The sequence below is a fragment of the Pezoporus flaviventris genome, unplaced genomic scaffold, assembly GCF_033815535.1.
Source record: "Pezoporus flaviventris isolate CSIRO_AGI_PZ_B2104156 unplaced genomic scaffold, CSIRO_AGI_Pfla_v1 ptg000083l, whole genome shotgun sequence".
Classification (NCBI taxonomy): Eukaryota; Metazoa; Chordata; class Aves; order Psittaciformes; family Psittacidae; genus Pezoporus; species Pezoporus flaviventris.
In genome coordinates this window covers 14,314,822-14,332,208 of record NW_026892631.1, presented here as the reverse complement: position 1 = coordinate 14,332,208, position 17,387 = coordinate 14,314,822, and the positions used below count along the sequence as shown (strand labels likewise).

The 17,387-nt window shown below is 46.4% G+C and overlaps 1 protein-coding gene across 3 annotated transcripts in view; it reads right to left on the bottom strand.

Moving 5' to 3' along the window:
• Nucleotides 1-2,036: 2,036 nt before the first annotated feature.
• KCNH1 (potassium voltage-gated channel subfamily H member 1) overlaps nt 2,037-17,387 on the bottom strand; it is a 176,674-nt gene continuing 161,323 nt past the window's right edge. Inside the window, exons 11-12 of one of the 3 annotated variants that reach the window (XM_061475214.1) lie at nt 6,496-7,716; nt 2,037-2,454 (exon numbers count right to left, since the gene is read on the bottom strand). In XM_061475214.1, the coding sequence (XP_061331198.1) occupies nt 6,868-7,716 (849 nt within the window). In that variant the 3' untranslated portion in view covers nt 2,037-2,454; nt 6,496-6,867. The remainder of the gene's footprint in view (nt 2,455-6,495; nt 7,717-17,387) is intronic. The other 2 variants (XM_061475215.1, XM_061475216.1) reach the window with 2 other exon arrangements.

Here is a 17,387-nt window from a genome sequence, read left to right as displayed (position 1 = left end):
TCTTCCTTCCTTCCTTCCTTCCTTCCTTCCTTCCTTCCTTCCTTCCTTCCTTCCTTCCTCCTTCCTTCCTTCCTTCCTTCCTTCCTTCCTTCCTTCCTTCCTTCCTTCCTTCCTTCCTTCCTTCCTTCCTTCCTTCCTTCCTTCCTTCCTTCCTTCCTTCCTTCCTTCCTTCCTTCCTTCCTTCCTTCCTTCCTTCCTTCCTTCCTTCCTTCCTTCCTTCCTTCCTTCCTTCCTTCCTTCCTTCCTTCCTTCCTTCCTTCCTTCCTTCCTTCCTTCCTTCCTTTCCTTCCTTCCCTGTCCTGACTTACACCGCATGTTGATCTCACAAAGCACACAAAACCAACACTCATGTATAAAATACTTTATTACTTTAATAAATAAAATTAAACTTTCCTTTACAAATATTATTTGTGCTTCTTTAAAAATGTTGAATAGGGCTCTCACTAATGGAGGTGGCTGCATCAGTAACTGAAACAATTTTTCATAGACAGTGTGGATACCTCCAGCCAGACACACACTGTCTTGCTACCGGCAGCTGCTTTGCTGACCACAAAAATAGTATCTGCTCATTCTGGTTTTCTTGTCATGCTTCATTGAACAAAGTCACAAATGCAAAGGAAAAGAACCAGGAGTATTTGGTGAATTTCTGAAAGGATAAACGCAGGTGAAGTACATCAAAAAGCGCCAAAGCTACTGCATTAACTGCATACCGATACTGTCCATGCAGTGGTGGCTAAATACTGCGACGCAGACAGGTCTCCAACAGATGTACAAATATCGATTGCATGTAGGTACAGTAATATAACACATTCATTACAAAACTTGGTAGTTTTTTACATAGCAGTTCATCCTGATAAAAGATTATTGAATTTCTTTCATCTAACAGCTGAAATGATTCTTTTCCTCTGGTAGTGGTCACAGATTCCGTGGGAAAGAGAAAACAAAGCCATGAGCCTTTCACAACAGAGAGTGACTACCCCAAGCGGCTTGGTTAACATGAGGCATTTAGATCCGGTTACAGAGATGGGCTGAGATTACACATCAGTACGCTTACACTACACTCAACAGGCAGCGGGAACCAAAGGACAGTCACATGGAAATGCGCATTAGCTTGGTCGAACTGTAAAACAAGATCTTTGAACCTAACCCTTCTGCTCTGTGACGGGTTGGCTCCCTCATAGGCAGAAGTGCTCAGACAACAGTTAATGTCTCCTTGGTTTTGTGAGGGGTTGAGGGCTACTGGGCTAAGTCATTATCCTAATAAGAAGGCAGTAAGTGGAGAAAGAAACGTGGTTACCAGCACGTGATTTCCATAATATTTAGAAAGCTCAGCAAAGAGATCTTTAGGCAACACTGTAAGTAATACAGAACATTAATAAGGAAGGAGAATGGAATCACAGTTTGAATTATGTCACTTATGAAAGGATCTTAAGGCTAAATGTTGGATATACCTTATTGCAAAAAGCTTTATTTGTATTTAATTGAATCAATGCTTGCCCCAGCAGTGTGGTTTAAACGACATCAGCTTGGAGAATACAGCATCCTCCAGGGCCTCACCTCAGATTTCTGGAGCTCCCCCTGCACAGGCCTCTCTCTAAAAGGTTGGTCATCAGGAATCGGAAGTGCAGCTGAAACACAGACTTTGTTATAGCCAGCACACCCACAGGAGACCACGTGGACATGAAGACATCAGCAGGAGACGCTTTTCATCACCTAACACCAGGACAAGAAAGCAGAGGTGCAGCAACCATGTGTTCTGCTGCCCGTAGGAAGGAGGACAAGCTCAGCACTGCGGAGACACACCCTGGTACCAGAAAAATGAAATCCATTTATTCCACCCCCTCTCTTGTAGGAGAAGCCACGAGAAGCACTACCAGGGCGGCTTAGCTTCAGAGATACCGTGAGCAACAAAGAGTGGCTTTCTGAGCCTTATTCCCACCGGCTATGATACGGTGCTCTTCCAACTTCACACGTATTCCTGTTCCCTGACTATCGCAACGCTTGCCACCTCTTCTCTCAGTCACACTGTTCAACTGGAGAAACCCTAAGTCATGGCCTGAAAAGTCCAACAGTTAACAGACAAGATGCTAGCTAGGACATGTGCTGGATTGCTTTTGGAAGAAAGAAGCTCCCTTCTTGTACTGGAATCATTAAATGAGGGATGTGCTTTTACTTAACGGAAACGCAGTCCATAGATTTATCTATACATAGATACTATATATATGTGTGTATGTACACGCATCTGCACAAGTGTCATCATACACGTTGTTGTTTATATAGTAAAGACAAATTAGGTATTAAATTCTTTCACAGACTGTTTAAGAGTGATTGAAAGTGTGTCACCTAATATTCACAGTAAATCGCTTGTTCGGTTCATTAAAGTGAAGTACTGTAGAAACAGAACATCACCTTCGAAGCTGTTAAACAGGGTGTTCGCTGGGATTCAGGGCAGCACTGTGAAAGAGATTTAAAGCAAGAATGATGTTTAAACAAGTAATACGCACACAGCAACACACAGAAGTCAACGTAGCTCAGCATGGTGGGGGAAAGGGCGGGGTTTGCTGTTTTAATCCTGTGCTGAAAATTTACCCGTTTGCTTTCTAACGGTTTCAACATGAACTTTTACAAGTTCCCATTTTACCAAATCATAACCCAGGCTCTTCCTCTCGGCTGAAACCTAATTCCACTGCCTAGCAAAACCGGAGTGCACCATCTCTTTTTGATCAATGCAGCTTGTTACATGGCAGAAGCACTGTGCCAGAACGCAGGTAAAGCTGAAGCTGTGTGTTTTCTCCTTTTTCTTATAGGACATACGTTTGTTAAGGGGCAGAAGCCTTATGTTCAGAGGAGATCATTCACTTCTAAACTGCAAAATAATGTAAGTAACTGAAAGGGCCTGGCCAACACATTGAGAGAAACAAGAGAAAAGGGAAAAGCTGACGAGTAAGAACAAGTAGCAATGAGAGTGGGTATTCACACTATCCAGCCATAGGCATCTCAGTGGAAGGCTCAATGGAGAAAGACAGATCTGTAACACAGGTGCTTTTAGCCACTCTCTGAAGGAGAGCCTGGGCACCACAGCACAGGGGCAGATGAGTTCAAAGGAGTCACTAGTCCCTGACTAGTCCCATAGCAGGCAAGGATTTGCCCATTTAACCACTGAATAGCCCAGGGAATCCTGAGACCAAAGCTCATCCTAGATAGATAGTGTCTTTTGGTCACGTTCTCTTACAGCTCAGACACCTTACTGAGGGTAGATGAAGGCTCCTACGACGAGTTTTATTGCCTGCCGGTTCATAAAATCATCATAAAATGGGTCTAATCCCAGCTGCAGCTGTGCAAATCTACATGACATGGCCCGCTGTCAGCACTGGCCTGCAGCAGCCACCCTAAAGGTGTCACTGCGAGGAGCAGAGTTTCTCTGCAGTTTCATGACCGTAACAAAATCACAGTTGGCCATAATCTTTAAAGACATCAGGTTTTAAGTGTAGTTCCAGAGTGTGTTATTACGATCTTGGAAGGCTTTATAAATTGATGATAAATGGCTTTTATTACATAAGCGCCATAAAAGCCTTAAAAAGGGACTCTGTGCTGCACCCACCCGCTGTCATAAGGGTGTGCAAGGTATCGTGTTGTACTGAACGTCAGGCTGCAGGACAAGTACTTCCATCAAATGTGGACTTCTCCACCCCTATTCACACCTGTGGCTAGTTGTGGGGCCTCCAGGGCTGGCCCTGCCTTGACTCCAGACCTGGGCAACCAGCAACTCCAGCATCACCTTTAACAGATCCCTGAGGGCACATAAAAATACCACTGAGAACCATCAGCTCGGTATGAGCAACAAAGGGTCGGGTAACCACGTGTAGTTCCATGTCTGCACCGCGATGCTGGAGATACTAGGTGCATACTTTGGAGCTTATAAACATTTTCTCCTTCATCCACCTGGGATAAGCTCATGCCCATGTTTAACCAACTGCAGGTAACTGGGTGGCACCTTCACAAAGCGCCTGCAAAGTTCAGCAAGGCTTTCAGCCTGGCAAAGATTTTATGAGGAAAACCTAATGTCAGGAACATGATGCTGATGAGGCATTTGTCTGGATTAGGAAACTGGCTCCAAGCCAGTCTCTAAAATTTTGCTGCAACTTTGGACATCAGTTATCCTCGTATATCAATACACAAGTGAAACAGGGCACAATTTCATTACCCAGTCCATTTCCAGCCTGAGGAGACTAGAAAGAAAAACAATCCCTCAGCAGTTTCTAACTGAAACCATTACATATAGACTTCCTGGGGCAATCCCCCCCATAGCTGTTACACGACACTGTGGCCACTCGCAGCGACTGAAGCACCAAACACTGGGCATGCTTTTGGTCAGAGAGCCTTCCTCTGTCCTGCATGTCTGCAGTGTGTAACTGCAGAAGACACTACTTACCACTGGAAAAACCTAAACATAGAACAAGAAGTAAATTAAGGAAATGGCACCTTGGTTCTAGAGCAAGGAACCTCCCTGCTGCCTTCTCTTGTGGGAGGGAAAAGGTAGCCTCCAGCTCTCATCCTGATAGCTCTTTGTTGGGAATATTTCAGTCCTTAGAATCATAGAACGGTTTGGGTTGGAAAGGACCTTAAGATCATCAAAGTCCAACCCCCCTGCCATGGGCAGGGACACCTCACACTAAACCATATCACCCAAGGCCTCGTCCAACCTGGTCTTGAACGCTGCCAGGGATGGAGCATTCACAACCTCCCTGGGCAACCCATTCCAGTGCCTCACCACCCTCACAGGAAAGAATTTCCTCCTTAGATCCAATCTAAACTTCCCCTGTTTAAGTTTTAACCCGTTACCCCTTGTCCTGTCGCTACAGTCCCTAATGAAGAGCATCCCTATAGGCCCCCTTCAGATACTGGAAGCTGCTCTGAGGTCTCCACGCAGCCTTCTCTTCTCCAGGCAGAAGAGCCCCAACTTTCTCACCCTATCTTCATACTGGAGGTGCTCCAGTCCCCTGATCGTCCTCGTGGCCTTGTCCCAACAGTTCCACAACCTGTGGATGCTTCTCTATGGAAACAAGGTTAAGATGCTTCAAAGCCTGAACTAGCTGCCTCTAGACCCAGAAATGGTGATGCTGTGCTTGGGATCATCGGCATCTGCAAGCAAGCACTGTTACCTCAGAAACAGAGACCAGGACCTGAGCTGGTGGCTCTGCACAGCACGTCCTCCCTGCTGGTGTAGGACATGAGAGGACCTCACGCTTCCCCAGGGATGTCTGGCACAGTTCTGCACTGCACTGTGCAAGCATCAACACAGCAGAAATCCTTCCCTTGCCTCCTCCTTACTTCTTAACGTGAACAAAAACCTTGCCCCCAGAATCATGTGGGTTTTGTGACTGACTTATTAGTACGATGCAGAAAAACTTCAGTACTCCCACACCAGGGTAAGGCCTATTGCCTTTAGAAATGAAACCCCCAGAAAGCATTGCTTCTGAGCTCTACCCTACTGCTAAGTAAGTAGTGAGCATACTGGGTCAGTGGAGAGAATAAACTGGGAGGGTACACCTGTATCCCAAGGTGCTAACCCAAGCCATGATACCAGCTATGCTACCCTAGCTATCTCATGAATAACGAAGAGAAGTTTTGGTAAAGTGCTTCAATCTTCCCCCCAAAAAAGTTACGAAAATACAAGTTTTGGAAACATCATCTCCTTCTTTAAGAAGCAGCTCTTTTTGTTTCCTTGCTACAATAGCACTTGCATACAGTAAGCACTGTATTTCTACCTCTACTATCCATTTGCGTACTAGCTGGAATAGAGCAGGAACATTCCAGCTGGATGTAGAGGAAAATGCCACAATCTAAAATCTTTAAAAGTTCTGTGAGAGCCTTTGGCTACAATGAACATTACTAAAACAGGAACTTCTGAAGAAGAATAATGTAACAAGAATTAAAAGAGCAGATCATAGCAACACCGGGACAGAAACGGCACAGTGTATTTTCATGGCGAGGCCAATGTTAGTGATGTTCCCAACCCGTGGTGCAGTGGGCTGCGCTCACTGCACACCCAGTGGCAGGAGTTCAAAGCAAAGGTAACAAATACTCAAAGACATCTGAGACAGAAGGGTTTGGGAGACTCAGTATCCTTGACTCATTACATGAGCATGTGGAAGGTCCCATTTAGCGACAGACCTGAAGCAGCGTGGCTATTGTCGCGATTGTTGTTAAATGTAGTCGCTTTATAGCACTGCACAGTTTGCAGTGGAGTAGCACTTTTTTTTTTCCCTCTTTTTGGCGCTTCCTTGGCTACCCAAAATAATTTGGGTGCCGAGTAGCGCTCATTCCACTGGAAAGAAATAACACACATCCACTGCTCTTTGTGTTATCAGAGATACATGAAAATACACTGTGACACTGACCATGCTGTACAGGTGACCGAGACAGCGACAGCAGCAGCAGGAACAACCCCACCAGATGCTGACAACACAAGCACCCTGGCAAGTGCTTATTCACACAGGCAAAACCCGAGCAGGCGATGTAAGGCATGCTTCAAAACCCTCAGAGGTCACCTGGGGCCCATGGGGACTGCTGCTGCTGTCAGAATTCTTATTCCAACATCCCGAGGGAAAGAGAGGAACTGGGGAGGGAAATGGGCACCAAGGGAGAAAAGAAACTTTAGAAACTGTACCCTTGCTGTCAAAAAGGCTTCAGAGTCAGCTGCCATCTTGACATGAGGTTGCAATTCCTGGTACCGTACCTTTTGGACACGGGGAACATGCTTTAGCGAACTGGTCCCTCACTCGTTTTCAAGAAGGGTTACATTTAAAATGTTAGGGGGCTGTTTCTTTGCTTGTTGGGGTTTTGTTTGTGTTTAAAACAAACACCTCAGCTAGCTCCAAACATGTCTTTTTCTGATTCTGGAGACTGGGGCCTTGATGTTTCAAACAACTCCTGTGGCGACTGGGAGCTTCTTCTTGAGGTTAATATCCTAAGGATCTCAGCGAGCTGTTTTTCTATATTGGTCATTTTTGTGTTTAAAGCCTTGATGTCCTCTTTCAACTCGTGTTTCACTTCTAGCATGGTGGCCTGAAGAGTCTGTTCTGGGATGGGGTAGAAGGAATGCTTGACCTCGGTGAGGACCGGGCTGCGGTCCTGCGGGCTTCTCGTCTCCCCGACGTTATCCAAGCGCAAGTCGCTTTTTGTAATGCCGCTATCACAAGAGTCTGTCTTCTTCAGGGTAGCTTCTCCCGAAGCTTTAGTTCTCTCCGGTAAAGTCTCCATGGACTCTGCTTTAGACACCTTGTTCCAGTCTTCACCTTTCCCACAGGCGTCTTTGAACTTGGCCCAGCCTTTCCGTCGGGGGAAGTCCCCGGACACTTTACATCCCACATAGTCCGACGTCGGGGCCTGCAGCTTCGCCTGGTCAGAGGCCCCAGACGTGGAAGCGGACTGGTAGGCCACGGGGGTCGCCGGGCTCTCCCGGACAGTCACGACGCTGGCTTTGACCACCGAGCGCGCCGAGGAGTGCTCCCCGAGAACGTTCCCCTTCTCCACGTCCAGCTCATCCGGCTCCCGGCCCCTCTCTGCTGCGAGCCGCGCTTCCTTCTGCTGCCTGAACCTCTGGAAGAGGCGGCGGACAGGGTGGTCCGGGGGTAAGATCAGGGGCGCCTCGTTCTTCCTCTTCATTCTCTCCTCCTCTTCACGTTTGACGTCGCTGATCTTCCGGAACACAATCTACAGGGGAAAGGAGATTTCAACTCTGTGGTTAACTGCACATTTGTTGAGGGGTAGAAGCAGAGAAAGAGTTATTGGAAAGAATTCATTTTAGCTGACAAATGCACAATCTCTGCACGTTTACAGCAACGTTTTCAAGTGTCTTATCGTGTGTCTTTCCTTATTTAAGAGCATACACCATCTGTCTCATATCACCAGGGAGAAAAGAAAGCAGAACGAGGTTTCTGCAGTTGTGAGCGGTCAGCAAGGCAGCACCATTGGAAATAAAATGAAACCAGGAAGTTGTTCTATTTTGTGTTAAAAGTGACTTCTTACGTTTGTTTTCATGACTCGATAATTTAGCACCAAGTTTCTCTTACTACGAAGAGCCATTCTCCTGTCTTACATCAGTCTCATCCCAGAGCGATGCCATTTACCATGCCATGCCATGCAAAAGGTTCTGATACTATTTTAGTACAGCTTGACCCATAATGAGGCCAGTACAGCAGAGATTCTAACAGCAGTTTGCAAAGTGCTTCTTGCCCTTCTTCCTTCCCACGCCCCCTTCTAGAAGCAAGTTGGGGTGTAGGGAGGAGGCAAAGCTCAAGTCAATCCCACAGCAGAGGAATGGGTTCTGTGAGACCTGTTCAAGGCTTGACTACTGCAGAAGCTTGAAGAGCTTCGTGTCTTATTTCTTTATTTCTATGGAAAAGGGGGCATTTTTGCACAAAGAAACATCAGTCAGTTTTCTGTCCACCTCCTAATTACATCTTCCTGAGCCTGTAGGAGAAGCGATCTCTCTGGGAGCAGCCCAAGGGTCTCATGGTACTGACATAAGTGCCCCATACACCCCCAAAGTGCAGCCAGGCAACGTTTCTTCCCGGGAGCAGATGAAAACACATTGCCTTCACCCTGTGTTTGACAGTGGTGTCGGCATCTTCCAAGCCAAAGAGCTCCACTGTGGTATTAAAGGAGAACCAGTAAGTAGCCTGGTTTGAAAACAGGAGGTCCCCTAACCTGAAGTTCTCAATAGAGTATAACAGATGTAACCCCCTGCTTCTACTGAGCAGTGATATTTAATCTCTTCAGCTGCTTTTGGGAAAATCCACTCCATGTCCTTACACTGCAGTGCAGAAATAACTTTCAGCTTCAAACAGTTATTAGGAGATGTGTAAATAAAGCCATCCCTCTATCGCAGACCCATTTAAATTAAACTGAACATAATAAGCACTGCTTCACTGGCACACACAAAACACATGTTTCTCCAGACTCCAATGCTTCTTGACAGATTTGTCATTGTGAAGCAGGGAATAAACATCTTAACGCTGTGTCTTTGGAAGGAAGAAGTTGTCAGACTTGGCAGCATTTCCCAAATACAAAAGAACAGAATTAGCAGGAAGGATATTTTATTCCCAGGCTGCAATTAGGAAACTAAATGTGAAATAAGAATAAGAAAACAGGGTAGTTGAGAGGCTTTTTTTCTTATTCCACCAGGAAACTCAGCCTGCAGTGAGCTCAGTAGAAAGCAGCGTAATCCTTAGAAATGAAAGAATAGCACTTACTCACGGGGAAGGGAGAACCACAGAATGGGTTGGGTTGGAACGGACCTTAAAGGTCATCTAGTTCCAAACCTCTGCCACAAGCAGGGACACCTCCCACTGACCTATGGATCTAGACTGTGTCTTCTTTAAATGCTCAGAAGTCACCCTCACAGGGCTCATCAGGGAAGGCACTACCAGTCCGGTCCCACTGCAGTACCTCTCCCTATGTCATGACTGGCTTTCGTAACACAAACGGGCAAGTTATTGCACAGAAGCTGCCCCTGCTATAGCACCACGCAGGTGAGGGGGCAACGGAACAAGTCTCAAGCACTAACTCATGGCTAGCTCAACCCATACTCGTACTAGCCACTGCATTTCATCCCGCAGGTAGCACGGTCTCCGTGGAGCACACAAAAAGCACATTTACTACTTGTCCGCGTACAAAGGCGGGCACTGAGAGGTAAGTTGTAAGTGGTGCTTATCGCCCTATTGCCCTGCTGCTTTCCACTGCACTGCCTAGATGAGCCCTGCTGATGCTAAGCTGTGGAGAGCAGCCATCAGCTCTCTCACTGTGTGGCGGTCAGCCTCACGGCCCTGAGCATACCTCCACTTCTCCCCCTTCAGGAGATCAGATCGGAATAGAACCAGGAAGGTGCCTTTGCGATGGGTAACTGCTACCATGCTAATGAGACCCCTCATTGCCTTTTTCCACATGAACGCCAGCTACAAGGCGAATACACCACTGAAGCAACCGCCCGTGTGAACGCACACGCGCGATCCTCAGACCTCCCACCCTGCTTGACGTCTTTGACGGGTATACATTCAGGTGCATTGCAGCTCAAACCCTTGCACATTTGCCAGGGGACACAGCCTCCAACTCTTGGGTTGGCTTCTTTTAAGCAGCTCCTAAGACACTGGACAAACACCGGTCAGCGAGCAGCTTACCTTTGTGAAGACCAGGCAAGGCTGCCACTGGTCTCCTCTTTTGCAAGCTCCCCAGTGCCATATACTCTCAAGACAGCTCCATATTTATGTAGCAAGCAGAAGTGCTAGACCTATGCAAAGCTCAGCAGTAACTGGAAATACTTCACAGAACTGCATTTTGGATTTTTGTCTGGTTTTTTTTTTAAGGTTAAATGTGAGTCCTTCTAAATAAATACACAAGTAACTGTTTTAAATGGACTGTTTTCTTACAATTGCTGAGGAAAAAGCAGTTGTTAAGTGGTTAAACAGCTTCCGCAGCACCTAAGGTACCAGAAAATGTGGCAGTTGTGCTGATGTACATACAACTGCTCCCACAAGAGTGAGAGTACAAAGGAAAATAGGTTTCAGTTCTTATACGGAAGAGAAGTCATGAAGGCAATTCAGAGAACCTGTGCTAAGTTGGCCATTAAAGCTGAGGAGTGCCTTGCAACAAGATAAAAGGCTGACATGTTCTGTAATAGCACTATCTCATCATACCAGATGCAAGTATAGAGATAGTAACTTAAGTGCCTGCTTCCTTTACACAGAGATGGGAGTGGGAGCACGAAGAGTATGTCAGGGGTGTATGAAATCAGACATGGCATGAACAGGGGCAGGCAGGGATTGATTATACAGTGTCTTACCCAATATCAAAAGCACAGCATCAGATGATAGCAGGAAGAGTCTCATAAAAACCAAAGACAAGTTCTGAGCATATTAGACATTTGAAAGATACTAACATTAATAAAGGGTGGTCTGAATGCAAAAAGTGCATGCAGATTCAACAGACCGAGCAAATACTTGGTCAAGAAAGCCACGGAGGGCTACCAAACAGACAAAACTGATATTCTATATCCTGCTGAGGAGTTAAAAATAGTGGGAGGCTGCAAACACATTCGTAATAACCTCACACAGGGAAGTTTTGTTCTTATGGCCTCCTCAGGCATCCCTAGGCAACCCTAAATAATTCCATAGGCTAAATCTGGAACTGCCGCCTCACTCACTACTAAGGAAACGTTCCCAATGCAAGTGACACAAGTGCCAGAGGGAAAAACCATCACAAGACAAGACAATACAGGCTTGAAGATCTAAGCCTTAAATAGCTGAGCAGGCTGCTGACCTATTTCAGACAAAGGCTTACACTCGCTACACCCTTCACTTGTCCATAGGGAGAGGCAGGACCAATGTGCCATTACTGTGTAGTACCCATAGATTTGATGTAGTCACTTTGGAACTTGCCCAGGTTTGAATGAAACAACTAAAAACGGCGTGTTGGTTTGGTACAACAGGGAAGACCACTGCACACGGGGAATGGAGAAGTCCACTCTCTCTAGTTACTCTTGGAATGAACAGGCAGCTGATGGGTTTCACTGCCTCTCAACTGGCGGTCGCCCACAAATGACACTAGAAGGACGCTGCCCATTGAATCATAGCGAGTCATGTTCTTCAACCCTCTTCATGCTCCCAGGAAGGTGCAACCAAGAGAAAGGAGAAGAAGTAATGTATTAGCAACTGTACTGTGGTCTTACTAACTGATTGTAAATGCAACCATTGTGCCACAACTGCATGAGACAGACCTAAAGATCAGGGGGTGCTTAACTGAAAACAAAAAAGATACTGAAAACCTTACCCTGTCAGATGCTAAAAAAGGCCTGTCTGCATCTGAACTGGAAAGGATCTTTTGGTCTTAGGCAAAAACATCCAGATTTCTTTGCAACTTTGATTTGTAAGAACTGATTCAAACCTGTCGTGGTTTAAACCCAATCAGGTAACTCGTTCGCTCACTTCCCCCCCCCCTTTCTTGCCCTCCCCCTGCTCCTGGAGGGACAGAGAGGAGAATCGAAAAGAATGCAACTCCCACAGGTTGAGATAAGAACAGTTTAGTAACTAAGGTATAACACAAATCACTACTGCTACCACCAATGATAATAATGATAAAGGAAATAACAAGGGAAGAGAATACAACACCTTAGCACCAGCCGACCGATAACTTGCCCCCCCTCAGCCCGACCAAGCACCGACCGATACCTCCTCCAACCCTGCAGTCTCCCAGCCCTTCCGGCTAACTCCCAGTTACATCCTGGGCATGACGTGCTGTGGTATGGAATACCTCTTTGGTCAGTTTGGGTCAGGTGTCCTGTCTCTGCTTCCTCCTGGCTTCCCCTCCTCCCTGGCAGAGCATGAGGCTCACAAAGTCCTTGGCCAAACCAAAACATCCTTGTTATCAGCTCTGTTCCCGAGCTGAAAGTCAAAACACAGCACTGCACCAGCTACCAAGAAGGAGAAAAATGACTGCTACTGCTGAACCCAGGACAAAACCCCACAGGAACAGACAGAAATACGGATTTCATCATGTTTTGAAGCTGTCATCATGGAGTTACAATGATGAGGCTCCTTGTCACAAGGCTGTTTCTGTTATTAGCTCTGCAAGCTTCTTGCCTTTCCACCTCTATAGCACGCACAAATCTGCAAGATCTGGCAGGTCTTTCTGAGCATTAACAGCAAGTAGCATGGCAGCATTTGTTTCTGGTGCTTAATAATAATTGTCTTTCACGGATACAGAAACATTTGCAGGCGCTGGAAGTGCCAGATATCATAAACAATTAAAAAGCTTAAATTACTCCAGACGGTGCTCACAGAAAATGGACTTCAGTGGGAGGAAAACAAGCACAAAAAGGCATTTCTTATTATGCAGTCCACCTAGGATCTGCCAAGAAGCGATGAAAATACCTTCAGGCTGATGTCTTTTGCAAAAAAAAAAAAGAGGGAGTTACTGATCCTACCTTCTCACAAAACACAGGATCGACAGTGCGGGCTCATGAAGCTTTCCACCCAACTTTGCAATGGGTTTCACTTCCATTATCTATTACCATAGACAATTCCTGCGTTAAATGCTAGTCTCAGGTGCACCTCTGGATTATAGAGGTGTGAGAAGGTCTGTAAGTACATGGGTCACATTCACAACAGGTGGGGTGCAGATTCCATGATGCAGTTCATGTTCCAAGGCACAATGCTCAGAGTGCACATACCTGTTAAAAGGCTGATGCACATTACCCAGTTTGTAGTCCCATGTTGTTTGCCTCTGACCCTGGCTTTCAGAAAATCACAGAACCCCAGACTGGTTTGTGTTGGGAGGGACCTTAAAGCTCACCCAGTTCCAACCCCCTGCCATGGGCAGGGACACCTTCCACTAGAGCAGCTTGCGTCAAGCCCTGTCCAGCCTGGCCTTGACCACTGCTACAGGCTACACCAGCAGAGTTTGGTTTCTGCTTCTGAAGAGGAACACGTTTCTCTCCAGTTAACATCACATTCCTCCCAAACATTTCTAGTTCTGAGTAATCATCTGAGAACTGAAGGCAAACTCTGATTCAGAGGGCCCTGGCGGCGGGGCCGTAAGGGATTGCTGGTGTCCGGAGTGCTATCAGTCAACCTCAGGCATACCTGAAACACACAGAGCCCAAAAGCCAATGCGTGCATGGGCACAGCCCTTTTGCATCCCCAAGAAATCCTTGTCCTGCGGAGAGTCACCCTGCCCTTCAGACAGAGCAGCACCTGCTTCCTGTCCGAAAATCAGACTGCTGGATCAGTCATAGACACGTGCTTGGAAGAAAGAAACAGAACTCTGTAAGTGAAAGGGCCACCACACTATGCAGATGAATAGAGGTAACACGTTTTCAGTCTATGCAGAGCATCTGGGCCAACTGCTACTGTCACGAGCACTATTGGCTTCAACAGCACTGAAGCTCTCCTCTGTGACAGCATAGCAGTAGCCTAATTACAACTTCCAGAAATGCTGACTTGAATATTAATGTTGCATCGTGTCACTAGTATTAGCGGTTAGAAGTTCTGCACAACTCAAGGCTCTACTCCTTTACGTCAACCTCCTCATTCTAACTCACGCTTACATGGCTGTGTGAGTACTGAGAGAAAAGGAAACAGATTTTGCCAAAACGCTACTGAAAACAAGACAGAATTATATATCCAGACTGGAAGTAACGTGCCCATTACTGTAAGTAACAGACAAGAACTGCCTGATCTACAACAGGCTCCCTAGCAAGTTTTGAGGCATCCAGAGATGCGCCTTCTCCAAAAGAGGCTGGAAAACCTCGCCATTAGTAAACTTAGGCAGCCACATAACTAAAACCAAATACACACCCCATTGACAGTAATTTGGATGGACATTCACAACTACAGCACATTATGGCTCATTAGCAACCTCCTTCATTCACTTGGAACAAGAACAAGAGAGAAACAGGAAAAATCTCTGAAACGTACATTGCTAAAGAGAGCTAGTAGAACTTCATTATTTCTGAGAGGAAGGGTAGCTGTTACAAGCAAATACCTCACATGTAGCCGAGGGCTTTGGGGAAATTATACCAGATCTAAAGGGGGAATGCTGTCCCACCTGAGAACTACTGTCTGTCAGAATGTGAAATGCTCCGTAGGAGCTTCTTGTTTGTAGTAAATGAGGAAAAGAGAGTGTTTGTGCTCCCTGCCTGCCAAGTGTCAGCAGTTCCCAGCAGCAACACCTATAAAATACTATTTTTATGTTGGTTTGGTGGGGGGGGTTGTGCTTTTTCATGCAGTTTTAGCACGGGGGGTGCTTTTGGATCCGTGTACGCACAGCAGACAAATAAACAGCTCATACAGACTCATCTTTTCCCCCAGATCAACACAGACCTTCGTTCTCGGGCAGACAATGCTGCCTCAAAAACTGCTTTACGGAGAGCCCGAGGCACAGCAGGAACTCGCCTCTCTGTCACCTGAATTACAGCTACACAAAATGTCATATAATGTGTACACCGTGCCTTGTCAAGAGGCAGAGCCTGCTTCCCCAAGCTCCCTGTGGCTCCCTGCCATTTACCAAGCATTTCTGGACAGAAATCAGGCAATTTGTGTGAGTCAAGGGTCTGGGATTTCTCCCCCACCCCAACCCAGAGACCATTTCACTTGAGATCTGAAACGGACGCAGAGGTTGTAGAGCTGAGGAAAGCAATCATGTGTTGACACAACAGTTAAACTGTATAGTTTGTTTGCAGCGATTCCATTCTAGACACTAGCTGGCTGCTAAGATAATGTCCTCTTAGCCCTTGTCTTTCCTTCATGCACTTTTTCGCCTGCTTTCGTTTATCTGCTTTCTGTCATTGGGCTCATAGTGACTGACAGGTATTTTACTTTCCAAGAGGGTATCAATTGCATTTTCAACTGTACCCAGGTCCATCAGGCACCATCAGTCCCAAGAGCTTAAGAGCCATCCAGGTACCTTTGAATGCCCACTCAAACCCATCCGCGCAAACACAATGCTCTGTGTCCCTGATGGACGAGGCTCGTGCAGCTGAGAGCTCCTTGCATAAACTGCCTAAGATAGCGTGAACTGATCTTTATGTGTCTCTCTTCAAGTTAACAGGCTTAAAAGTTCAGCTCGAATACTGAAGGAAACCAAACTAACCTGGAGCTCTGCACAGAAAGGGAATACATCTTCCACCAGAGCAGGTAACCCCGTATGGCTGCACCATGCGCACCCAGCGACACTCAGCTGGTCTGTCCTTCCCCTCTTGGATGACACCACGTGAGAAGGAAACCAACTTTTAATAACTGAAGGAGAACCAGCAATAACAAGGACCTGGTTTGCTATTTCCCAAAGCAGCTGTCAAACCTCTTCAGCCCTAACAGCCAGGAGCTTAAAACCTTGAAGGGAAGAAAACAGTTGACTGCAGTGAGTTGTCTCTGCTATTCTCATTACAAGGAGCATCTCTAAGGCAGCAGTTCCTGCCAGCCTGCTGCAGCCCAGTTGCAGCTGGTGATAAGTGATGGTGCTGCCTTCCCTGTCAAGTGTCACAACTGATGGCTGTCTCCTGTGTAGGAAATGCATGGGAGAGCTAGTTAAAACAGCCAAGAACTGACAGATCCCTCCAAATAATCTCAGAGAGGATCCTTTAGAGCTGTACTCCCTGACTCTGTTTCGGGTATTTTTGTTCTGTGAAAGCACGGTGCCATGGCAAATACAGATTCAAACGCTGACAGGTGGATGCGTTCTGTTTTCTCAGTGTATTTCATTCACCAAGTGGTTTACAGCAGTTCCTCAATCCTCCAAATATGACCAACGTCATTATTTTTATTTACTCTTTCCACAGCAGCCATGCTTAGGGCTGCATTAGTCTTCCACCTTATACACACACAGAACAAAATGCCATTATACAATGAGGCAAAATGCCCTGTTGCACACGAAGGCATCGCACGCCCAGCATATACTGCAATGTCTGCCCTCAGCCACACAAGACTCTCTGAGCAGTTTGAAAAGGCACTTGTGCAAGATGCCCCTTTCCGCGGTGACTCGTAAAGGTTCACCCTCGCGAGTTCCACATGAGAGATCCTCAATACCATTTGTCAAGGCAGTTGTGGTTTCGACACACTTAAACATTCCCAAATGTCCCCTGAAGAAAAACACTGCTTTAGAAGAGGACGACCGGGATAATTCGGCACAGGCACATTGTTTCCTCACAACTAGACTGAAATAATCGTTACAAAAATCTTTACCATCGTGTGTATTAAAAATATTACAAAATTAAATCTGAATATTGAAAAGCTCTCATGCCAACCTCTATTACCAGGAGCAGCGGGAACTGCAGGCTCTAGACTCCCTGGCAACATCTAATGTGAGCCTAAAACTGCCTTTGGCCCAGCTTTTATTTCATAGATTCATGGAATGGTTTGGTTGGAAGCAACCTTAAAGCTCATCCAAGGACACCTTCCACTGGAGCAGCTTGCTCCAAGCCCCTGTGTCCAACCTGGCCTTGAACACTGCCAGGGATGGGGCAGCCACAGCTTCTCTGGGCACCCTGTGCCAGCGCTTCAGCACCCTGATTTGCATCACACCTCTGACATACAGATACAGACGGAGATGTATTCACAACGGTATCTGCATCTCCAAACACCATTTCAGTCATCATAAATTCCAACTGCATTTCCAACTACTTTGTTAAAAGGTTTTGTTTAGAAAAATTGCGCTGGCATCTGACTTTTGCATTACAGGGTCACAGCGCTGTCTCCTTTTCCCCGAGTAGCTGAGAACACTCACAGACAGCAGAAAGCAAATTCCCTTTTTCCCTCTGCCAAAAGGATTTGAATACCCCTTTTTGAACTCGAGCATGCTCCAGTCACCACGTTATGGGGCAGGGCTGCCCAGCC